At 43.0% G+C, this 26,502-nt stretch overlaps 1 protein-coding gene and 1 long non-coding RNA gene across 4 annotated transcripts in view; both read right to left on the reverse strand.

Annotated features, from left to right (window-relative positions):
- Positions 1-17,074, reverse strand: part of brsk1b (BR serine/threonine kinase 1b) — a 35,840-nt gene extending 18,766 nt beyond the window's left edge. For all 3 annotated transcript variants that reach the window (XM_072693379.1, XM_072693378.1, XM_072693377.1), the window contains exons 1-11: positions 15,769-17,074; positions 9,807-9,901; positions 9,510-9,595; positions 8,901-9,041; positions 8,110-8,226; positions 5,665-5,698; positions 5,481-5,549; positions 3,499-3,645; positions 2,500-2,531; positions 1,390-1,554; positions 25-122 (exon numbers count right to left, since the gene is read on the reverse strand). In XM_072693379.1, coding sequence (XP_072549480.1) covers positions 25-122; positions 1,390-1,554; positions 2,500-2,531; positions 3,499-3,645; positions 5,481-5,549; positions 5,665-5,698; positions 8,110-8,226; positions 8,901-9,041; positions 9,510-9,595; positions 9,807-9,901; positions 15,769-15,856 — 1,072 coding nt within the window. In that variant the 5' untranslated portion in view covers positions 15,857-17,074. The remainder of the gene's footprint in view (positions 1-24; positions 123-1,389; positions 1,555-2,499; positions 2,532-3,498; positions 3,646-5,480; positions 5,550-5,664; positions 5,699-8,109; positions 8,227-8,900; positions 9,042-9,509; positions 9,596-9,806; positions 9,902-15,768) is intronic.
- A 7,602-nt stretch (positions 17,075-24,676) lies between these two features.
- LOC140574270 (uncharacterized) overlaps positions 24,677-26,502 on the reverse strand; it is an 8,184-nt gene continuing 6,358 nt past the window's right edge. The window contains exons 2-3 of the long non-coding RNA XR_011980712.1: positions 25,649-25,754; positions 24,677-24,978 (exon numbers count right to left, since the gene is read on the reverse strand). This is a non-coding gene — a long non-coding RNA (uncharacterized lncRNA). The remainder of the gene's footprint in view (positions 24,979-25,648; positions 25,755-26,502) is intronic.

The raw sequence follows: 26,502 nt of genomic DNA on the forward strand, positions 1-26,502 counted from the left end.
CATAAAAAAAAGATAAAGGCTCACCAATATCATTTCTAGGTGGCAGATCCTCGTCCTCGTAGCTGGGGTAGCGCTCCTTCCTGTCCAGCAGCAGATAATAGATCATCTTCTCCTGGTTTTCTCTGAGACGGGAAGGTGAAAGTGACACAGAGAGAAGCTAAATGCTACACATAACATAAAATTAACACAATTATACCAATACAGACGTCCAGAGCTCAATTCTACAAAGTATTTGCATCCTTCCTAATTTTGCAGTGGCCAATTTGGGATGTGCAGCAAAACGACAATCCTTAGGATGGTTAAAATTTAACAAAATGAGGGTATAAGAGTCCTGACTTGAACCCTATCGAGGACCTTAGAAGGACTTTAAAAAGGTAGTTTAATGTGCATGTTTCAAAATCCTCAAATGTGGCCGAATCAAAGCAGTGACCGACCTCTATTTATAGGATGCATTTATTTGGGTTGCAGTCGTTGCATCAGGCTGCAGCCTAATGAGAATTTGAAACCATTAGGAGGGTCAAATATACAAGAACAGAGGAAATCAGGAGGGGGCAAATACTTTTTATATAATACAGCAGACTGAAGATCACTATGGTTTTTCTACAACCGCCTGCTTAACTGTAAACTCACTCTTACAGCTACAAAGCCACACACTCATGCCTTTTTGGCCTACATATATATATATATATATATATATATATATATATATATATATATATGCCCCCTGGATTGCATTTAGGCACATCCTTAAGGAAGTAGCTGAATCTGCAGATGTATGGAAGCGTACAGTCATGCCGGTCTACCAGCAGTGACAGAAATCCCAGTCTACAGGAAATCCTCGTCAGAACTGTGTCTAAAAGATGAAACTGACGGACAGGGGCCGGCGGGGGGGTTCGCTGCTTGTGAATGTAAATGTCTTTGATTCCGGGCAAGAATTGCATCTAGACGTCAGCGCAGGTCCTTCATCACCAATTTCTAGAAAGAACACTCTGCAGCGAACAGCAGACCATTAACACATGGAGCAGAGGGGCCGACGCAACTTGAGGCCTTTGCTCACTTCTGCTCCAGAATGACGAGAACGCCATGAATTTCCTGCAAATTCAGCTACTTCCTTCACACTGTGGCCTCTGGTATACCCAAACGCAAATCATCCTTTTTGACAATCATTAAACTCTGCTTTGCGACCCATTTTCCACACATCCAACAAAACACGCTGCACTGCACTGTACTGTACCACCTCTTCTAAATCTATGAATCTCATCGAACACCCTGCAGGTATTTATGGCCCTATCAGCTCTGTGCAGTTACGTATACATGCTGTATTTATACACACATATAAGTGACGTGTTTAACAGGGTGAGACACACAGTCCCACACACACAGACTCACTCTTCACACTGGAGGTCCCGTGTGAGTTTGCCGCGGTCTCTGAAGCAGCCCAACGAGTACATACTGTCCAGCACATCAGGGTCCAGCTCCGTGAGAGAGAGAATACGCTTCACACACACGCGCCGGGGAGGGGGCTGCTCTGGACACGGCTCATTCCGGCCACCCCTGAAGAAGAGAGAAAGATTTCTTAGATTGCGTTAGACGTTCTCAACATTCTCAATGTCTATGATTATAATAAATAATAAGAAATACATTTTTATAGTAAATAGTTTGTATAGCACTGCTGTCACTCACTCAACTCATATCTCAATTTCGGCAATTTTACTCCCACTTTTTGACACTTGTGAATATAATAATGTGAATTATTATGGTGCTTCTTTACATTGTATTAAACTTCCATCAAATCAAATCACGTTTATTGTCACGTGACATTAGACAGGTGTAAGGGGGTGTGAAAAACTTTGTTGAACACATATTTACCAAATAGAAATACAGAATATTTACGCATGAATTTATACTATACATATACACACACTATTTACACATTATACACACACACACACACACACACTATACATACTCCCTATTTAAAATAGTGCCCTGGTTTCAAGCAGTTAAAAGTACAAGTTTGATATAATGCGAATGTTTACATTATTCACAAAAGGCACTGGATGGGTGTGAATTCAGGTGTAGTGTGGGTGGTCTTTATGGGTGCTGTGTGACTGTGCATAGGGTTTCCAGTCGTAAGTGCAGGGTGCAGAGTGTGTTTGTATGGGGAGGAGGTGTGACGATGAATGGGCCAATAGAAATGCTCGAAAATAGCTTTCATTGAAAGTTACTCTCCTTCTCCTGTAAAGTTGTAGTTTTGGAGATACAAGGTTTCTGCATGACAGCATCAATATAATGCCATGATAAAAATCTGTAAATAGCCATGAGCCCATGTAAAGGCCTTGTGTAAGGTTCAAACCAAAGCAAAATATCTAAACACTAAAACAAGTCTCAGTACATCAATAAATGATTGAGAAGGAGAGACTCTATTAGAACTTTAGAAAATGATGGAAAGGTGGAGAGGTGGTGGAGAGGTGATGGAGAGGTGCAGTCTGTACTCACTGATACCACGCGTGTTTCTGTATTGCTTCCAGCTGTAAACACACAGAAACGACACACACTCATCAATATCAACACACTTTCAAACCCGGTCATGTGTAAGAGCTTGCTTATGTGCATACTGTGTTTACTCTACGGTGATGAAAGAAACCTGGGACCTCTTACCCACCCACCCAAGGTCAGTTATGCTCCCTGGGACTCCTCACTTGGGATCAAACCTGCAGACCTGCAATTCCGAAACCCCTTGACTTGTTATATATTCACACCCCCCAATATTCTCACACTCCCAGCCCACTAGCGAAAGCCTTTTGAGGCTAAATGTGAAGGCTAAGCTAAGAAAAGGCTAAAAGCTAATGCAAGATGACCAGGTGAAGCACCAGTGGTGAAGCACCAGTGCGAGTATCTGCTAGACAGCCAGCAGAAGAGAGCATGCCACACGTTGAGAGGAAGCTGGATACTAGGTTAAAAGCTTAGCCTCCCAGACCCTCCTACAATCTCCTCACCTAGAGAACTGGCACCGTGTTGACTGGACCAGAGAGGATAGTCTAGAGAGTGCCCAGAAAGGACAGCAACACTATCCAGTATGACTAAAAAATTACAAATAATTGAATTTAATTATTAACAATTCTTTACAGAACCTTCTGGTTACAGACTTAATAGCTGTGCTAAGCTAGGCTAGGTTATGGTGCTGTTTGCCATCACTGTCATGCAAACCAGCCAATAAATGCAGGGCTTCAATCTAAAGTAATATAACAGGGTGGTAAACAGGCTTGTTAAACTGCATCGGAGCAATTTTCACCCCAACCAAAGTCACACACCTACTATTTATACCTCCAAACACCCTAAAACTAGCAAATATCAGCCTTCCTATGCTCAGATCAGTACGATTTAAGTGTGTTCTTCAGTCGCAGTTCAAATATCAGCCGTTTCTCCTCAACCCAGCTGTTTGTGGGGTTGTGGGTCAGAGTTTGTGTGTGTGTGTGCATATGTTTGAGAGCATACCGTGAGCCGTTTCTCCGGGTTCACCTCGATCATGCCACGGAGCAGAGCCTGGCAGTCCGGGGGGATGAAGTGAGGCATGTGGAACACTCCACTCTTGACCTTCTCCAGGAGCTGCCGCAGGTTATCATGGTCGAAGGGCAGCGCACCCTGCAGTCAGCAAAGGCCAAACACAATACATGGTTACCTGACCAGTCGGCTTTACTCCAACCCCCTAATGAAGCCAATTCCCACTACCATCACAACGGTGTCTGATGAAACATGGGCAAGGGACTGTTCTTAGCCCTAATAATAACTTATAATAACACAAGCATGCTTTTATTTGACAGTATATATTTAAAAGAACAGATCATACACTTTCAACTCATACCAGAAGAGAGAGAAATACACTATATGTCCAAAAGTGTTTGGACACCCTTTTACATGAGGAAATTCCGCTTTTTAAGGCCCACTCATTGCTGACACAGGCCGCCTGTATAACTCCAACAAGGAAGGTATATAATAGAATGGGATGCTCTGGATCAGCTACACGTGTCTGCACCATGCCTGAGGTCAATTTTGGGCTAGAGTGGTACGAAGCCCACCGGCACTAGGCTGTGGAACAGTGGAACTGTGTTCACTGGAATGATGGAGCTCCATTACTAGAACTAATAATCCAACATCAGTACCCGACCTCACTGACTCAATATCTCCAATTTCGCTGGGTTTATTTTCCCATTTTTGACATTATGTAAATCTGCATGTAGTTTTTTTACCCTGTATCCAAATTTCATGATGAATGGACCAATAGAAATGCTCCAAAATGACTGGAAAGTGTTTATTAGCTGCTTACGGTTACTCGTACTACAGAGGTGGGCTGACGTAGTGTTCAGAGACTTGCCCAAGGACTCTTACTAGTGTGGAGCAGCATTTGTCACCCAGACCGAGAGTCGAACCCCAGTCTCCCACATGGTGTGGTAGCTTGCTGGTAGGTAGTGGTGAGCCACACCAACATGGAAGGTTGCTGTTTTGGAGGTACAAGATTTTTTTATGTGACAGTGAGGATATTTTAGCTTGTCCGATTGATCTGTGCTACAGACTGCAGCTACCGACTTAATCAATTACAAACGTCTGGGTTTTTGGGGGTGCTTGACATACAATAAAACATGACTGATGGGTGACCTAGATTCTTATTCATGTGTTTTTCTTTGTTCAAAAATGAAAGAAAAAACTGCTCATTTTAATTAGATCACATTGTTTAATAAATTAGCAGAGGTGTAACGAATCATAGTTCAGCTGTGATCATAACGGATCGTCTTCCACGCATGTTAACCGTGGATTAAGCGACAAAGTTTAACCATAACAGTGTGGATTACAGTTTTACCCTACAGCTCTTACTTACTTTTATAGTAATAAAACCCTTTAAATCTCAGCTGTGTATCAGCTGTCAGCTGAACTTCAGCCCAAATAAGCCATCAGCGATTGGACAATTTTCCTTTAACTAAGCCGATCCTGAGAGCTGATCACCGACGTTAGAAATATGATCCGTAGTTTGTAAGTTAAGGATTACGGCAGCTGTGTGTGAGGCCTGTTGCAGTTCCACATTCGACCACTAGATGAAAATGCACATTCTTATAGAACACGGCAATTTTTTAACTCTCTCTGATTTTTGATTTCGGACAAAACTACCATAGGTGAGAGCAGTATTACAGAGTTTGTTCCCTTGCGGTTTAAATAGTACATCGCATTTTCTGATAGGAATACGAGAACCATCTACTGTTCCATGATGTTGTAGAGGAACCCCCACAGGTCCTTTTTTTTTTTTTTTTTTTTTTACACAGACAATAAAACAGAATCCTCTTAAAGTAGATCCAGATACTTTCCGGCGTTTGTGCCAGCTGTAAACCTGCCCAAAAGCCGCGACTCGATTCGAACCGTGGGTTTTGTGACCCGTTACACCTCTTATAATCATCCAGAAGTAAAAAAACCCAGAGAGACTTTCTCACCACAAGCAGAGCGAAGAGGATTACTCCACAGCTCCACACATCCGCCCTGCGTCCATCATACTTCTCCCCCTAAACACAACACAAAACACACACACACCTAATATTCAGCCGAACATGCCTGCGAGGTCTTATTACAGCACACTGGATTTGTTCCAATTAAGCAGAGACGAGGGAGCGCACTTACCCGAATGACCTCCGGACACGCGTAATGAGGAGACCTACAATTGCATAACACACACAGCGCGAGCTCCAATTAGAGCGCAACATTTTAATTAACATTTCATCAAGTGAAGCTACACACGGGTGAGCGATACGGCAAAAATACAGCAGCATGAGGCTTCAAGACATTTTCACAGCATGAATCACAATATTCAAGCTTTCTGAGGTTGTAAAAACTGGATGTTCTTTAATTCACTGCTTGCAAAATTAATTCTTTAAGAGAAAATCAGGTAGAAAAACAAATGAATAGTTTTAGATAGATATATAGAGAGGACAGTCATATCCGAATACTATGACCACCTACCTAATAGGAATTATCACCCTTGTGAGACGTTGTGGCTGGACTGACTGTATGGTGACAGGTGATGGAAAGTGGTCATTGTAGAGGTTAGCTGCTCTACAGTGGTGCGTAGATTGCTCTGTACCACCCTCCAGAGTCATCGCTCCCCTCTTGCATCAATGGCTTGGGGAGCACCACGGTTTTACCACGGAGGCTCTCATAGTCTGAGAGGTCCATCCTCGGTAGGACCCACAAGGACAGCAATTTCCGAGATGCTACTAACCTTCACCCGGTTATGGCCGTCCCTTGCCCATGACAATCTTATGCACTCTGCAACAACTGACTGGTGTGCTCGCTTATTTATACATGCAGTATCTGTGGCGTCCCCGGCCGAGTTCATTCCAAATCAGGGGTGGTCATAATATTCTGATATGTATGTGACCGTAATGAAGGTGTACCGAGAATGGACTTCGAGTGCCTCCCAAGGGCATTGATGGCAGAGGGGAATGGTAAAGGTCACTGAATACGCTACACAGCACGACGTCTCGCTAGTGTCATCCGAGCCAAGGGTGGTCATAATATTCCGATATGACTGTGTATATACAGGTTCATTCAATGCCCTAGTTATATACACCACACAACTAAAAGTTTGTGGACACCCCTGCTTATCAATTAATTCAGCTACCTTAAAACAGCATCATGCGAGAACTGCTTTTTGCTCCTGGGCTCCTCCTACAGTTGGGGAGTGTAATATATTTTTACTCCACTGCCGTAAATACAAATCACACTTTGAGTGCCCCCTCATGGACAGTTGTACACGTGCATTTCTGGACAAGCTGAGAGACCCAGAAGCTGCATCTGAAGGTAGAGAAGCATGTGGGCTGAGGCGGTAGAGTAACACTACAGGACTTTACACTAATGTGACTCTATGGGTTACGCAGCGTTACACAGCAGTTCTGGAGAGAGGTTCTCCTCCTGCAGCTCCACCACCAAAGCTCCACAGTGCAGTAGCAGCAGCGTTCCAGCCCGGAGTGGGAATGACAGCGGTGCTATTCTCCCTGTTACAGTCAGTGGAGCAGCAGCAGCATGATCCTGAAGCTGCTGTTTTAAGATGACATTGATACATAATGTTGCTTTAAGTGTGTAGAGTAGCTACACAATAGCCCAAGTTGACCACGCCCAATAGCAAGCGTCTGTTAGCTGAGTAAAAAGCCCTGCAACACTGAGCTGTGGAGAAGTGGAACTGTGTTCTCTGGAGGGATGGAGCTCCAGGGATCCAGTTCCTTTGGGATGGGCTGGAGCAGCAGGACTAATCATCCAACATCAATATCCTACCTCACTAATGCTTTCTCAACGCTGAATGCCATAAAATGCTCCTCACAGCAATGTTCTAACACCTACTGTAAAGCCGTTCCAGAAGAACAGAGGCTGCAGGACAAACCTTTCAAAAATCACAACCTTTAAAAATGATAAGCTCTTAAAAGGCCAGTCATTTGAGAGCAGGTGTGCCCATGGCTTAAGCCCCGCCCACTTTGCTCTAATAGGCTGCACTGAGGGGACTAGAGCTGATCATCTGCAGTAGTTTATCCTGCTTTTGTTGGAGTAACTGTCTCTACTGTCCAGGAAAAAGGCCTTTCTACTGGCTTTTGGAGGAGCATCGCTGTCAGAATTTGATTGTATTCAGCGACAAGAGCGTTAGTGAGCTGGATGTTGGACGATGATCACCACACCACCTCATCATCCTCACCTCCCCAGCACATCCCAAAAGTACTGGCTGGAGCACCATCCATCATTCCAGAGCACACAGTTCCTCCACTGCTCCACAGCTCAATACTGCTTGGGGGGCTTTAAACCCCTCTAGCCCACGCCTGACATTAGGCGGCATGGTGCCAATTAATGGGTTCACGTTTATCTGCTCCTGCAGAGAGTCCTATTCCATGGGCAGTACTTCTCTACAGGGACTTGACAAGATGTATGTGTGCATTTGCACATCTGTTTCAGCAATAGATGCATTCATTAGAGAGGGTGTCCACAAACATTTGGACATATCGTGTATGTAATTTATCCTGATGGCAATAACATATCTTAAGGCTTCCCACTCCTACGTGGAAGACGCTCAGACAAACGCACCCACAGCTGGTCTCCAGCAGGCTGTCTCCTACTTGTAGGGAAGCCATGCCAAAATCTGCAATCCTGATATTGTTCTTCTCGTCCAGCAGGAGATTCTCCGGCTTCAGATCTCTGTGACTGAGAGAGAGAGATAGAGAAAGAGAAGGAAAGTGAGGGAGAGAGAGAGAGAGCGAGAGAGAACAGGGCCAGTATAGAGAATGAGCGTGGCTGACAGAGAGACAGGCCAGTGACTAGAAAAGAGTAAAAGAAATAAAAGAAAACAGAAAAAAATAAACAAAAAAAATCAAACTGTCTGAAAGTCCTGACTCTCCACCTAACGATCCTGCCTCCACTGACCGGTCTGGTGCGTGTTGTGGAGTGGCTGTCCACCCAAGAATTTACACATTTACAGCCTAGTACTGGCTACCAAGTACTGGAACCTTGTACTCGCATGAATCAGAAGTCATGTGTGGGGGGCTCTGCTGGTAATGGGGGGGTTGGGGGGGGGGGATAGTGGGTTAATTGGCAGTAGCAAAATTTTGTCACGAAGTCCTGGTAAACAAAGGCGTCACAGAAACGCTCCACCTCTGCCCCAGTATTATAGACCTCAGTGAGTTTGATGGAAATCTATTACACGTGAGCTTCCAGCGAAGTCTTCGTCAGTTACGCGTGTTTGCGGTCTTGGACGTCACTGAAGCTCTAATATAAATCTGACTGAAGTCTGAGGCAGGATTGACCAATGAGATGAGAAGGTGTGTACATACAGAGCTGTAAAAAATAAATAAATAAAAAGCTGTAGGTTGTGGAGATACCATATAGAGTGACTGTGGCAGAAATCCAGCGCAGAGATGATCTGCCTGAAGAACTTCCTGGCCTCTTTAGGGGTCAGTCTGCCTTTCTTCACCAGATAATCAAACAGCTCTCCACCAGACACATGCTCCAACACCAGATACCTGAGAGAGAGAGAGAGAGAGAGAGAGAGAGAGAGAGAGAGAGAGAGAAAGAATGAGAGAGAGAAAGAGAGAGAGTAAGGGAGAAGGGGGGGAAGAGGAAGAGAGAGAGAGAGAGAGAGAGAGAGAGAGAGAGAGAGAGAGAGAGAGGGGAAGAGAAAGGGAAGAGAAAGATGGAAAGTGACAGAAATGGAGAAAAGAGAAAGAGAATGAAAGAGAGAGAAAGAAGAAGGGCGAGAGAGGGAGACAGAGAGAAACAGAAATTGAGAGAGAAAGGGGGGTGAAGAAAGTGAGAAAGAGAGAGAGTGAGGGAGAAGTGAGAGACAGAGAAAGAGAGAGCCCCCGACACACACACACTCACACACACACACACACACACACACACACACACACACACACACACACACACACACACACACAGCGTGGGGAGCTAGAGGCGGTGTGGTGTTTCTGGGGAGATCCTGTACTTACAAATATTTGTTGTTCTCGTAGACGTCATGCAGCTTGAGAACGTGGGGGTGCTCTATTAGCTTCAGAATGGCTATCTCTCTCTCCACCTGCACACGGGCGAGTCACAACACACACGTAGAGTAACTTTAATGAATAGAATGACACATACACACACACACACTGAAGAGTGTGTGAGAGCAGACTGACAGATCCTCAAGGGTAGTGTTAATTAAAGCAGAATATGTGTGTGTGTGTGTGTGTGTGTGTGTGTGTGTGTGTGTGTGTGTGTGTGAGAGAGAGAGAGAGAGCAGTCTCTACCTTCATGAGAACAGACTCAGACAGCTTCTCTCTGTTCACTATCTTTATGGCCACTTTCTGTCCAGTGATGCAGTGAACCCCCAACTTCACCAGACCTGGAGAGAGAGAGAGAGAGCGAGAGACAGAGAGAGAGAGAGAGAGGCAGAGAGCGAGAGAGAGAGAGAGAGACAAGCAGACGAATGAATGAACAGACTGACAAATAAACAACAGAATGAACAGACGAGCGAACGAAGGTATGTAGGAACGAACAAACCACTTGACAAATAAACAAACGACAAACGTTAAACAAAACGCTAAACGTACGTATCACTTAACAAATGAACAAACAAACGAACAGCCGAATGAACAAACACACTGACAAACAAACAAACAAACAAACAAAGAGGTGAACAAACGGACCAACTAACAAACAAACTAACAAAGATGAGCAAATGGGCTGTGAAACAATGGAATTAACAAATATGTAAATGTACAAACTGTAAATTAATAAATTAACTGACAAACAAACAAACTAGCTAACTAACAGGTAAACAAACGAAACCAGCTGACAAATGAACACACAGACAGGAAAGTGAACGTACTGACTGACTGACAGACAAACGAAACCAGCTGGTAATCAAACTAATTAACCTACAGACAAACGAATAAACTAACGGGCTGATAAACAAAAAAAATAACATACAAACAAACAAATTAACGGACTAACAAACGAACAAATGTAGAGACTGACAGGTGTATCAATGAATCACAACGAACGAACAAACAAACAAACGAATAAGCTGACTAAAAAATGAAAATACTTACGAACAAACAAACAGGAAAAAATTAATGGGCTGATAAATAAACAAATGAGCATACAGACAAACGAACGAATGGACTGACGAGCAAACAAATATGCAAATTTGTGTACTGAATGACAGGTGTGTAAAGAAATCAACTGAAAAACTAACAAACAATTTTCTTTTTTTTATGTGAAATGAAGGCTTCCCATTGCAATCGACTCAATTTAACACCTTGTTTATTAAGTGCTGGCTTCCCTTACATTTCTGGAGTCATGCGGTAGAACCCTCGAAGTTCTAGATATTAATATATGAAGCACTGTGGCCTTTACCATGAGCTGTGAAGGAGATCAGACCCATATTAATGTAAAACAGCTGTACTAACATTAAATAAAACCTGAGCTCACCTTGACAGAGGGTCTGCCGAGAACAGAACCATGACAACTGGACAAAGAACCGTCTGAATAAATAAATAGTTCTTTGCCTGGTGAAATGATCACTCATATATAAGAACAACCTCTTAAAGATTGTTCTTTTTTATACTTTATGGACAAAAGTATTGGGACACCTGCTCATTCATTATTTCTTCTGAAATCAAGGGTATTAAAAAGAGTTTATCCTGCTTTTGTTGGAGTAACTGTCTCTACTGTCCAGGGAAGAAGGCTTCTGGACTAGATTCTGGACCATTGCTGTGAGGATTTGATTGCATTCAGCAACAAGAGCGTTAGGGAGGCCAGGATGCTGAACGATCACCACCCCTCTTCATCTCCAACTCCCCCAACTCATTCTATCCAAAAGTACTGGATGGAGCACCAACCATCAACTCAGTTCAAGAACACAGTTCTTCCACTGCTCCACAGCTCCTCAATGCTGGGGGGCTTTATACCCCTCTCGCCCATGCCTGGCATTAGGCAGCATGGTGCCAATAGGTTCATGATATTTATTTGCTCTGGAAAGTTCTGTTATTCTATTGGCGGTACTTCTCCACAGGGACTAGACAAGCTGTGTGTGTGCATTTACACACGTGTGTCAGCAAAGTATGCATTGTCCACAAACATTTGGACAGTTTAGTTCACTTAGTTTGTTCATGTATTTTATTTCTGTGACTTCAACTCCAGCTAATGTAACACTGTGTATTCAGTGGACCTGATATGCGGTCACTGCTGGGTAACGCTGTGGCCCTCTAGGGCTGGACTTTAACGTCCGGGCCGTCTTCCTCTCTCTATTCCAGCCAGGGATAATGCCTCTAAAAAACAGTGTTTCCCAAATTGTGCCCCAGGTGTCCCAGCGCACTGCATATTTTAGAGTCTCCCTGTTGTAGGATATTCATTTTCATGCAGGGCTCAGTCAGGGGGGGTCAGAGTCAGAGCAGTACCGACATCCTGAATGAGCAGGATTGGGAATCGCTGGTTTTAGGGAATTATCACTAGCTGGAAAAGTGTGAGACGTCTAGTCCTGAAGGGCCTCAGCAATGAGCTTAACATTCAAACCTCAATTAATGCTCAGTTCTCATCAGCTCATTACCAAGACCTTCCTCAGATGAACTGGATGTGTCAGAGCAGGATTTGGGAAACACACTTTAAGGGGGATTATCAGTAGCAGGAATAAAGGGAGGACACTAATGTGTGTGTGTGTGTGTGTGTGTGTGTGAGACTGACATTTGCAGTGTTTAGCATTCAAACCACATTAAAACACCTGACCCAACTCATCAGGTACACTTAGAGAATCCCACTGACATTTCTGCATAATGAAACGGTTGAGATGTAAACAAGGTTCTTCCGAAAAGACTTTACTGCCCCTTAAAGACCCCCGAGAATGGAAAACTGCATTTTCCTCTGTGTAGTGGACTAATGAGCACATACTCCTGCACAAACCGTGAACCTCGGACACTGCTGTTCCCCTAAAACAGGGCTGGAAAACAGGCCAACTCCAAACCCCCCAAACTCTTACATCACAGTCTTGACTCGTTACATTATATTTACACCCCCAACATCTGCATAACCCCGCCCACTAGAGAAAGCCCAAGGCAAATCTAGTGTAGCTGTAAAACTTGACGGCCACTTTAGGAGAACATGGTGTTGCTGATACTGGAGAGCAGCTCATCAGACCTCCAAGACTCTGCTAGTTATGAGAATAGAGGTCACTATAGGGTCCGGGCCTCATGACCACGGCTTGTCCTGTGCCAGGGTCCGCACACGACAACTCTGCACACCGATGCTAGCTTATACCAAGGCTTCCCTCCATCGTCCGCTCACTCCAAACTGAAACTAGTGTTGCAGGAGTTTTTTTTAACAAAGAAAATTTTGGTTTGCAGACTTTATAAAACCAGACATTTAAACAGACAGTCCTAAATAATTATCACCATTAAACAAACATTTCATGCAACTTTCAGCACCTTTTCTTTCCATGTGTGTTTTTTTAGTTCTGAAACCACAAGTTTAAGAGTTTAAGCAGCTTGTTTTAAAGCCACGCACTGAAGTTTAGTATCTTTTTATGTAGATATGTTTTTGTAATGAAATGTGAATTTAAACACTAAATAAGAGATTGCTTCATTGTTTCACAGCTCGGAAACTTTTCAGACGTGCCGTTACTCGACCAGTACATGCTGTTCTTTTTAAGGAGTATCAGGATTTATAGCCGTCTATTGAGAATTTAAGTCAGCGCTGGTATCGGTATCGGTACTCAGCAGATATTTGAAAATCTGGTATCGGTATCGGAGAGGAAAAAGTGGTATCGGTGCATCCCTACTGGAAACCAAACTGGACTCCCTCAGCTGAACCAAACTGGAGCTAAACCCACATCAGAAGGAGAAGCACCGGATTATTTTTAACTGATAAGACTCTTCTGCACTATCTGCCACTATTAATATCACCACTATTAACTATTTACACCATGATTATTATATTATGATTATGATCAGAGCAGTTTAACAATATAGATGGTTTGGTAACTTTTATCAATAATTAATAAATAGTTCTGATCAGAGGAGGACGGGTCGGATCCCCCTTGTGAGTCTTGGTTCCTCCCAAGGTTTCTTCCTCCAGATCTGAGGGAGGTTCTCTTTTGGCTGCTCACTGGGGGTCTTCGATCCTTCATGTCGTCTTAGATTATTTCTTTTTTTCTGTCTTTTACTAATTACTAATTATGTAAAACTGCTTTGTGACGACAACAGTTGTAAAAAGCTATACAAATAAATCTGACTTGACTTGACTTGACAAACCCAGGGAAGTGAGATGGAAGAGAGTGTGGGTAAGGCTAAAAGCTAACCTGCTACAATCTCTTCAGCTTGCTAACAGCACACCACACTGAGAGGACACAGAGTGAGGACAGCAGCGCTATCCGGTAAGATGCCGCTTCTGTGAGCCAGGGTCATAAACCAGCCAATGACTGCAGGGCTTATTATCTTTTTTTTTCTTTCTTCATCATGCAAAAAAACCCAGCGAGTTTCATTCTGAGGTAATATAACAGGGTGGTAAACAGGCTTGTTAAATGAAATCTGAGAAGTTGTGCACACATATTTACTATTAATAAATCACATACCAACTTCAGATACCCCATCAATGCATTTTATGGCACATAGGGTTGCAAAATTCAAGGAATTTTCAAAGTTGGAAAATTCACCATAAGAAAAAACAGGTAATTATGGGAATAAAATGGGAATATAAAGATAAAAATGACTTGTAAAACTTTCAAAAATATTCTGAAGCATAATCTTGATATGATATGATACCAAAACAGATGAACAGCAAAGCTGCTCTTCAATTCCAGGCACATTACACACTGCAGGGCTACTGAGAGCACCCCCCCTGTATCCACTGTTCAACCCTCCATGTCCAGCATATGTCCAGATGATTTCTAGAAACCTGACACTCACATTCGCAACTAACATAGTTATTATTTATGCCTTCATGTCTGCTGTTGACAAAAAGGGTACACTGATGATAGTGTATGATATAGTTCCTTCAAATTATCCAATATTTCATATTAATTCCAATAAATTCCCATAAAACCCCAAAAAGTTCACGAAATTTCCATGGAAAGTTTACATTTGAGAATATTTCCTACGTTACCAGTAATGTATTGGAAATTTTCCATGGGACCTTCCTATATTTACACATGTAAATTATTATTATTAATCATAATAATAATAATAATTACTATTATTATGAGTCAAAGAGCCTTTTTGCTTAGTGTTGAATAAATACGACATTAGAAGAGCTGTTTATGTGTGCTTACCTCATAAATATAATATTTCCGACAATCCCAGTTTCTACATTTTATTATTTGTATGTGTTTGTATAGAGACATTAGCAGATATACGGATAAAAAAAAATAGTGAATACTGGTATCTTCCCAGAATTCCCATATTAATATCCCCACATTAACATTATTTATCTAGGGCGTCTCGCCATGGAATCACATTACAATGGTAGGAGGGCGTAGTTAGGAATCTTGCCCAAGGACCCAAGAGCATGGGTGGGCTTAAACCCTAGGATGCGTCCCAATTGCGTACTACACACTAATCCTACACACTAATCCTAATAGTGTGAGTTCGGCAGGTTAGTACACAAACACAAAATAGTAACGTACCAACCCTGTTTTCTACTAACAGGAAGTGAAGAAGCGTTGCTATGCCCTTTCCGTTTCGCAATGCATTGTGGGATACGGTGTCCAACGTGGCTGCATTAAAAAAATGTCCAGTTCTGTGTATGAATATTGGAGAGGATATTTGAGTATATTTAACTTTTCCTTTATATATATATATATATATATATATATATATGCTGAATACTACATACTAAAGAACATAGTAAGCATTACTAATTAGTACAGAGAGTATGCAAATGGGACGAACCCCTAGTCTGACCTCAGGAAGGGGGCGGAGGCGGCATCACCCGTTATTTACCAGTACTCTATACCAATAAAATGCATAAATGCAATATGTGGTAGTATGTTCAGCACAAAACTACTGCTGATGTTCCACATTTAGGATAAATGGGAAAATGTGTGTGTTTTTTAGAAGAGGAGGATGATGATGATGATGATGATGAGGAGGAGCAGGAAACGCTCAAACGTGGAGGATGTGGAGGATGTGGAGCAGGACTGGAAGTAGTAATTTAAAAAGTAATCAATATTCAATCATTAAGTGAGACTGAGAACTGCAGCAGGAGTGATGCACTGACCTGTCTGGCCTTTCCCCAGCGTCTTCTCCAGCCGGTACGGCCCAACATACTGGGCTGGTGGGCTCCCCGAGACCTCCTTGGTGGACATTTCGCTATTTTCTATGTCTTCGTCTTTGTTGGTTGCTTGGTTGGTTTCGTTCGGCGACACAAACTAGAAACCACACAGAACTTCACTGTCTGTCCGAGCTGCGCCGCAGCAACATGCCCCAGGCGCCGGGCGAGCGCGCAGGGGCTGATGGGAGATGTAGTCCTGACGTCAGGGCCGTGGCCTGCTGCTCCCAAACATCTGCTCCTGCTCGTCTCCAACGCGAATAAACCGGCGGATCTCCGCAAAAACACAGGGCTGCTTACTGTGTTGCTCTCAGGACGCGGAGAGGAAGGCGTTAAGGCAAAGCCGGCGGCCGGATAGGATGATAATAGCAATATTAGCCTAATGATGATGATGATGATGACGATAATAATAAGAGCAGCCTAATGATGCTAGAATAACAGCCCCGGTTAGACGCAGGATGGCATACGAAAGAGGTGAAAGATGATACAGGGGGGCATCTGTGAGCACCTACGAGACAGGCCTGCGGATTAGATAAGCCTAGGGTGATAAACATCTGCATATGGGGAGTCTGTGGTCACTGGAAGCAGCAGGAGGCAGCAGACAGAGCTAATAAAGCAGGAGTCAGCCCTGTGCTTGGCCACCGGGGATGCAGCAGACATTCAAAGGGGGGGAAACGGCTGTAATTAGGCAGGAAAAGTGATGACTGACCTCGTTTTAGTGGCCAACTGGTCCTGGCTAGCTATCTCCCATGGAAAGCCCAAAAAAGCCTGTCATCTGATACATAGTACCTGATCCATGTTGGCCACCTCCAAATGTGAGCCTCCTTGTGCCTCCCTTTCTGCAATGACACTTGAGGAAATGGCTGGAGAACCGGACAGCACCGTGGGACGTGGATGTGCATGGAAGTCCCAACCCCGTTCACTGCACGCGCCCCATGCTAGCGGCGGAGCAGGGCCTGGAGCACTTCAGCTCTCCTAAAATCGTCTCGGTCCAGTCCAGGCACGACGAGCCCTTCTCTCCTCCCTCTGTCTCTCCTTCTCTACCTCCCTCCCTCCCTCCCTCGCTGCTGTATCACTGCATCTCCATCTCCGGCTCTCCTCCTCTTCACCCTCCAGGACGCGTCAAGCAGCGGATCTTCAGCTTCACGCGCAGCTTCAGTCGCTCAGCTTCTTACTGCTCCTCTTCTGCACCTTTTTTTTTTTTATCCTCCCTTTCCGTCTCTCTCTTCCTTCTCCCCATCCGAGCAGCATCAGCATCCGGGTTCCTCTCGTTCAAGCCCCCCCCCCCTCCCCTCCCCTCCCTTATGCGTGCGCCCCTGCTTCCCCCTCCTCCCTCTCTGTGAACGTGTGTGTCATCCTGCCCCCCCTTACCCACCCTTACTGATGGGTGAGATCATCCTGCTGGTGCTGTTCGTCTTCTCCACCGTTTGGGAGAAGAAACAGCTTGTTTTTGGTCCCGTTTCGTTTGGGAATCTTGGGAACACTGACTGGGAAAAGCTGCAGCGTCCTGAAGGCATCCTAGAAGAGGAGTGAGCTTTGACGCTTCGTGAATCGATTCAGTATTTGAATCGATTTGAATTTAGTCACCTTCAGCCACACAAACTGTCCAATCAAATCAAACTGTGTTGCACCGTTCCCTGATTAGCTGAGTATAATTGAATATTAAGTGAAATTGAATCACGTTCTTGATTAAGCAATTTGGAGTCGAACTAAAAAGAATCGATTCAGAAATAAATCCTCAAAGAAGCATCGAGCATTAGTCGGTGTGTTATTGGAAATGATCCTCAGCGAATCTAAATAACTTCAAGTTTGTATGCATTTTTTAAATGAATAAAATCAATAACAATTATTGAATAAAATCAAATTGTGTTCACATCTTTCCCTAAAGATTTGAATTGTTTTGAATCAAATTGATTTTGCGCACTTTTCTCGAGCAAAAACGAATCGATTTAGGAAATGATTCCCGAAAGAATCAAACTGAATCGGAACTGAATTTAGGCACATTTCCCCATAAACGTGAATGTTTAAAATATTAATATATATATTCAGAATTGTACTTGAAATATCTAAACAAAACATTTTGATTCAGTGAAGACTCGAGTCAAACGGAATCAAAAGTGAGTCAAACCGAACTTAAAATGATCAAAACAAATCAAATCTGGTTCAGTTAGGAGTCGAGTCGAATCGTAACTTGACTCCCTAAAGAGTCGAATCAACGTTATTTTTCTGTGTGAATTTTTTAACATAATTGTGAATCGTACCAACATAATTGAATCAAATAGATTTTAATTAAGTGAATCATTTCCTAAAAAGTCCAAATGAATTGAATTCGACAGTATTTTATTTCTAATTATGAATTGTACAATAATTATCGAATCAAATCTCATAAGTGATGCAGTGGAGTATATAGCTACTGTTTCCTAAAATACAGTACTAATAAATCTTCTACTTTCAAATCCTCCTGTGGTGCATTTCCTCCGCATCCTGCTGTGTTGCGCCTGACCGCCAGGTGGCAGCACTGCGCGTTGTTCCTTACACTCAATGAGAAATTCACAGAGGGGGGTTTGATACTAAAACTACAGTGATGGTAAAATCTATGGTGTGCGAGTCTGTTGCACTCGTGTGTGTATCAGTGTCTTGTGTGTATTGTCGTAACTGTGAGTGCTGTTTGGAGACACTGAGGGTACTGTATGTCTCGACTATGCAGTTCTGCTTTTAGACAGCAGGGGGCAGTAAATGTCTGTGACAGAAAATGGACACAGTAACAAATATATATATATATATTGTGAATAAATAAATGAACAGTACTATAATAAATTGTAATTCAGTAATTAAAGTTTCAAGGTATAGTGTCAGACTCAGACTCAAGAGACTTGAGACTCAACTTGGACTTGCACCCTATAGTACTGATACTCAACTCAGAGCCATAGAAACTTGGACTTGTGCCTCAGTGACTTCTGACTCGCCTGTAAATCATGTCTCAGGGTCTGTTTACACCTGGCATTAACATGCAGTTTGTATACGGACAGTATCTGGATCTACTTTGACCGGATTCTGTTTACACTTGTCGTTAGAATACGTCTCCGGTGTGATCGGATGAGATCAGATATTTTTTTTCCCAAGTAAACAGAGCGACAGATGTATTTCCGCTTGTCTGACGGAGTCCGATCACAGGAAACACATTCCGTTTACAATTTTATTAAATGTGAATGAGCTCCGTCTCTGACCACCGCCGTATGTGGTGTGAGTGATCGGATCATAATCCGGTCACAATTCTTGTTGGGAGTGATCGGATCAGACCTGGCTTTTCATTTGGACAAACCATGATCTGATCACCAAAAATGCTGTTAATGCCAGGTGTAAACAGGTTCTCAGAAACTGCAGACTCAACTCGATTCTCGAGACTCGAGTCAGACTTGACTCGTATTACACCTCAGCAACACTTTCGACTTGGACTCAGGCCCTAAGAGCCTTCAGACTCTGACTTTGACTCATGCTTCAGGGACACTTTAGACTTGGACTCTTGGACTCTAAGACTCAACTCCGACTCAAAGTCAAAGACCCCAGACTCGACTCAACACTTCAGAGATGTGAACCTTGATGTAGACTTTCACTTCCACCATAAAAACGTCCACCATAGAGACTTCACTTGGACTCATGCCTCAGAGATTGGAGGCTAAACTTCCTCCTCCAACTTCACCCCTGCACCTCTTCACCCCAGAGACTCCAGATGTCCACACAGCTACTTGATCTGAGTTTGTGGAGAACTATTTCCACCCAGAGGAGCAAAACAATATCCTCAGATTCTTAAACATCACGTCTTCAAAGTGTCCTCACTTCCCAGACTCTAGTGCTGTGTTTCTCTGTGTTTTGCGTAAAGTTAGGATCAGTAGTGATCAGACTGTTCAGACTGTTCAGACTGTTCGCTGTCACTGGTGGAGATGTCGGAGTGCAGGTACAGACCTGCCTTAGCCTCGAGCTGCAGTACAGAATCTTGAATAATGTGTCTCTGTTGACCCTGTTTCACCTTGAAGGCCCCCACAGTAGGAGTGTAGGTGGAAAGCCAACTGCCTTGAAAAAAAAAAATAAAATAAATAAATATATATATATATATATATATATATATATATATATATATATATATATATATAAGATTCCACGTTCGCACCTCCGTTCCAGCGAACCATGTATAACTTACAGGACACACTAAAATAGCTATCTCATGCTGACGAGTGCGAATGCTAGTGACATGTATCTGTGTACTGTGTGTGTAGTGTGTAGTGTGTGTGGTTGGGGGGGTTGCATTCACATGCACATACAAGTTACAAGTAGAACATTCTATTAAAGCCATAGGCCAAAGGGTAAGTACCCCCACCCCGACCACCACTCCCAACACATACACAAATAGACATTCATGCACAGTCTGAGAGCCTTCATGTATTTCATTTCCAGTCAATAAGATCGTATATAAGATACTCCATTGACTAAACCACCACAGAGTCCAGACCGCACAATCGTTGAATGTGTTTGGGAGGATTGAACATTAAAGTGGTCATTGAATAAAAGTTTAATAATTTTGAGATGATTAGATATAAGAACGGTGAAAAGACCACTCCCCCCGTACAGACCTCAATCCCATCACTGTGTTTTTGGGAGGACGGTAATGTCCAAACAGGTATTAAATGAAAGTTAATTCAAGAAAGGTCTGGGAAAATACCAGATATAAGATAATCCACCTGCATAAGGAAGGTGAAAGTCAAAGGACAGTGGACTGACCACTCCAGAGTCCAGACCTTAGCATCATTGAATGTGTTCTGGAGGACTTCAATGTCAAAACACTCATTAAAGTGTCTACATGTTAGTGATTGATTTTTGAGAAGAATAGAAATAAGAATGGTGGACAGACAGCTCCACAGTCCAGACCTCAACATCACTGAGTGTGTTTGGGAGGACGGTAATGTTCAAACAGGCATTAAATAACAGTTCTTTCAAGAAAGGTCTGGGACAAGACCAGATATAAGATAATCCACCTGCATAAGAAAGGAGAAAGTCAAAGGCCTGTGGGCTGACCACCCCTGAGTCCAGGCCTCAACATCATTCAATGTGTATGGAAGGACCTGAATGCCAAAACAGTCATTAAATACAAGTTAAATCTTTTTGAGAAGACTATATATATATAAAAACAATGGACAAACCACTCCAGAGTCCAGACCTTAACATCACTGAATGTGTTTAGGAGGACTTGAATGTCAAGAAATGAAATGCAATTTAGTGATTGATTTCTCAGAAGACTAGACAAAGAACGATGGACAGACCACTCCAGAGTCCAGACTTCAATGTCTTTCAATGTGTTTGAGAGGACTTGGATGTCAAAACAGTCAATAAATAATTTTTCTGAGAAGACTAGATTTGAGACCATTTACTCAAGGGACAGTGGACTGCTCACCCCAAGAGTCCAGACCTAGACATCATTCAATGTATTTGCGAGGGCTTGAATGTAACTTGAATGAAACACTCATTAAAGTGTATACAAGTTAGTGATTGATTTTTGAGAGGACTGGAAATAAGAACGGTGGACAAACAGCTCCACAGTCCAGACTTCAACATCACTGAGTGTGTTTGGGAGGTCAGTAATGTCCAAACAGGCATTATTTTGCGAGGGCTTGAGTGTAAAAAAGTTAATGATTTCTAAGAAGAGTAGAAATAATAAGATTCACTTGTGTAATGAAGGGAAACGTCAAAGAACAGTGGACGGTCCACCCCAGAGTCCAGACCTCTACATCATTCAATGTATTTGCAAGGGCTTGCGAGGACTCTGATGGCGAGAAGCAGAAAATGCTTCTGAACTTCTAAAGACCCATTTTTTCTCACCTTTACAATGTAACAGTCACTGTCCACATACTTCTATGCGTCCTTTACGTTGGCATGGATGTTAACCAATACATCCACTAGAGGGCAGTTCAGAGTCAAAGGTTTCCCACAACAACAAGCATGGAGACGATGAAGGAGGCCATGATAATGTAAAAAAAAAATTAAAAAAAAAACACACAAAGGAGGCAGCAGTTACTTCCTCAGCTTGTCCATAAGGCAGCGGTCGTGTTACGCTTGGACTGTTGGTTACACCGCCCCCCCCACGATTTCCAGTGGTACTGCTCTGTTCCGTTCATATCCGTAAGCTTTAGGGAAATGTGCACAAATACGGAATAAATTAACCCTGTGTCCGGACGAAAGGCTCCGTATTTAACATTGAGCTTACATGAGCCTTAAAACTTACAGATTTCCAAACACCACCACCACCATGTTTAACAGGTGAAATAGTATCCCAGCCAACATGCTCATGTGGGGCTCACATGGGTGGAACGTGGGCTAGGTGGGTTCCAGATGGGCATGGGCTCTGGGTGGGTTTGTACATGTGTTGTTATTGGGACCCAGTTGGGCTTCCCAAACAGGCCCCATCTTTACAGCCCACCTTAATCTTACAGGGTCTAGGCCGTCTAGGCCCCGTATGCAGTGTATAACCCAGATGAGCCCCATGTTTAATCCCTCCTGGTCCCATCACTGGCCCTGGTGGGCCTCCATATGTTGGGCCACTTTGGTTCTCAATTGGACTGACCATACAGACTTAGACTTAGACTTAGACTTACAGGCTCTGAGTCTCCAGAGAAGAATCCATAGAAGCTGTACTGAAGGTAATGGTGGAGATCTAAACACTCAAACCTCTGATATTAAACATGTGGGTTCTGCTGTTCTACTGAAGCTAGAACATGGAAATGTGCTTCTTAATGGCTGTTTTACGAGAAATTAAATAAAGGGGGTCTCTAACTATGTACCCCGACGTACACTATATATATACTGTACACACACACTGTATACATGCACATGCACGCGTAAATAGACTTACACACTCACACACTCACAAGCACACACACACACGTTCACATACCCAAGGACATGCCTGGCCGTACAGACGTCCGTGTACGAGTACACATAAAAGGGCACATGCACTCATTCACTCATGACTGCATTTTCTGAATACACACATACACACACACACACCACATTCTTGAAATTCCGTGCTGAAATGACATCTTTATATTTATCCACCTTCATCTTAACTAACCCTGACAAGTCTGAGTGTTAGTGTGTGTGTAAAGATATGGGATACATACTATTTTCATATTCTCCTATTTGGACAAAAGTATTGGGACACTTGTTCGTTCATTGTTTCTTCTAAAATTAAGGGTTTTAAAGAGTTTATTCTGCTTTAGTTGGAGCAACTTTCTCTACTGTCTCTAAGAAGGCTTTCTACTAGATTTTTGAGGAGCATTGCGGTGAGGATTTGATTGCATTCAGCAACAGGAGCATTAGGATCAGGATGTTGGATGATCACCACCACGCCACCATCATCTCTAACTCTCCAACTACTCCCCAAAAGTACTGGATGGAGCACCATCCATCATTCCAGGATGGACTCATTGACATGGGTGTGTGTTCATGTGTGTGTGAAGCAGTGATCCACTCAGGGTTTGGGTGTATTAGTGACATTCGAGAGCTTTAATCCCTAATCTGACCCCTCCGAGACCCCTAAACTCATTACAGCAGCCATAATAATCCCCCCTTTTCTAATACAGTCGGATTTAGATGGGGTGAAATGGAGAGTTACCAGTGCTAAGAGACAAGGGGGGGAATCTTACAGAACTAATCCCATTCACAACCCTCTGCAGTGAGCTTTACATGGCCAGAACACACACACACACACACTCTCTAGAAAGCATGGTTGATGATAGGTCATTATTTAGTGCCAACATGTCACTGCTTAGTAGCGTAATTTAGAAGAAGACATAACCACACTAACCTTTATAACATCAGCCAAAACATTAAAACCACCTACCTAATATTATATTGAGCCCACCTCTGCCAGCAAAACAGCCGTGGCCCATCGAGGTATGCACTCCACATGACATCTGAAGCTGTCCTGTGGTATCTGGACACTTTCAGACGTTAGCAGCAGATCCTTTAAGCCCTCGTAAGTTGTGTAGTCAGGCCCTCATGAGCATAAGAGAGCCTTGGGCGCCCTTGACCCTGCTGAAGATTCACCAGTTTTCTTTACTGACCACTGCATACCAAGAACACGCCACAAGACCTGCCTGATGTTTTGGAGATGTTCTGACCCAGTCGTCTAGAAGATCACAGTTTGGTTCTTATCACCTTTGAGAACTGACCGTTCACTTGCTGCCTAATACAGTATATGGACAAAAGTATTGGGACACCTGCTCTTTCACTCACACTCTGTTTTTTTGAAATCATGGATATTTAAAAAAGAGTCTCTCCTGCTTTTGTTGGAGTAACTGTCTCTACTGTCCAGGGAAGAAGACTTTCGGCTAGATTTTGATTGCATTCAGGAACAAGAGTGTTAGTGTGGTCAGGATGTTGGATAATCATCGCCCCACCTCATCATCCTCACCTCCCCAACTCATCCCAAAAGTATTGGATAGAGCCAGGGTGCTGCCATGATTTTTTGGGCCCCATGAGAAGACATTACCCTGCAACATTGGGCCCCGTAAGTCTAACAATTCTTCCAAAATACTAAATGTATTTTTTTATGGCCCCTGCCTGTTACAGGCCCTTAAAACCATCCTTACTACCCACCCACCCCAAAACGGTACCCCTGGCAATAGGCATGGTGCAATGGGTTTATGTTTATCTGCTCCAGAGTTTCCTAACCTATTGGCAGTACTTCTCTACAGGTATTAGACAAGCTGAATACATTCATTAGAAGGGGTGTCCACAAACTTATGGTCATGTAGTGTGTACGTATATAACACCAAGGTCAACAAAAGGTCAGACACAAACGTCATAACAATCTTTTAAAGTTTATTTCACCATTATGTAAGCATCTCGCACAGACAATTTACATAAAACCCATGGGCTCTCCCAAACTGTCTACAGATCAGATCAATGCATTTGGCTGCAAGGGAAAGGAGGGGCAGGAAGAATCCATTTCAGCTCTATGGGGTGGGGTGGGGGGGTTAGACAAGGGGAGGAAGGGGAGGAGGAGGAGGGAAGGGTCACGTGGGTTCTGCTGCCAAATCCCACCAGAGTCATTCAGTCCAGTGCTGAAGGGAATGCTGGGAAGGTGGAGGACTCAGTGCAGTGGACCTGCAGAGGAGAGTGCAGATAAAGAGGATTACCATCACCATTAAAACAGAGCAACATTCACAGTAAATGAGATGAGGAGTGGGTCGGGAGCTAAAATGGACCAGGACCAGCTCCCAGACCAGCTTTAAACACCCCAGAGCTTCAAATGGTTCTTTGGTGATGCCATAGATGTACACTATATGGACAAAAGTATTGGGACACTTGCTCATTCACTGTTTGCTCCGAAATCAAGGGTATTAAAAAAAATTATAGCTCGGATTGCATTCAGTGACAAGAGCGTTAGTGAGGTCAGGGTGTTGGATGATGATCGCCACCCCACTCATCACCCCCAGCTCCCCAAATCATCCCAAAAGTACTGGATGGGGCACCAGCATCCATCATTCCAGAGAACACAGTTCTTCCACTGCTCCACAGCTCAATGCTGGGGGGCTTTAAACCCCTCTAGCCCACGCCTGGCATTAGGCATGGTGCCAGTTTCCACAGCATACATTTGCATACGTCCTGCACACGGGCTAGACCATGCATCTGGTGCAGAAAACCTCTGGCTGTGCGGTCTGAAAGGGACCTGATTCTCCGTACGGCTGGTCTGAACTGAATGTTTTCTCCAGTGGGGTCACATGCAGTACTTTTTTACAAAAAAGCTTGTATGTAAATGAGGGGGTTACTTTACATGTCCTGTGCTTGGAGCGCCTCATGACCCCTCGGCACTGCTCTTTACACAGGCAGCGAAGGCCTCCATCAGCTCCTTACACGCTGCTTCCCCATTCTCCTTTATACTGTAACACACAACACATAACACACTGTTAGAAACAAATCACACACACAACACACACACAATACACAATACACACACAATACACACACAATACACTATTTATTTAACAAATAAATAAATTTATATATATATGGGTCATCCAAAACATGGTTGCAATGGGTACATTATGTGTCTCCCAGATAAACCTTTTGCTATTTTCATTTTTTAATCAGTTTTAAAAGATAATATGCTTTATATTAAATTACTGCTAATAATAATTATTCATTGTGTAAAAAAAATAATGAACAAAATATTACCTAAATGAATCCCAGACCACATATTATTTACTTCACCCCTAATTTAGACATATAACTTGAATTTTACATGAAATAATAAAGTCTTATTTGTTTTTTACACAGAATATCTATTTGTAATTTTAGTATTTGGATATGTAATTTCCTCTGGCAGGAAATGTGGCTGCTCTAAGGCAGTGAAATATGTTATTATTATGTATTAGATGTTGAGGATAAAACAGCAGTATATTAATTATTGTTCAGATCTGTTATTGTGATGCGGAGTGAGGTCTCCCGTTCTGTTTTTAATAAATGATCATGTGTAAGTTTCCGTTTTTAGAAAGGGTCATGTATACAGAAATCATCACTGCTGGACAAAGAACTGTTCACTTTTTGGCATAATGTGAATCTGGCAGTTCTCCAAAAGACTTCTGTTATATAAATATGTATACACATATTCATATACTTCAGAGGAGA

The sequence above is a fragment of the Salminus brasiliensis genome, chromosome 12 (genome assembly GCF_030463535.1).
Source record: "Salminus brasiliensis chromosome 12, fSalBra1.hap2, whole genome shotgun sequence".
In the NCBI taxonomy this organism is placed as follows: Eukaryota; Metazoa; Chordata; class Actinopteri; order Characiformes; family Bryconidae; genus Salminus; species Salminus brasiliensis.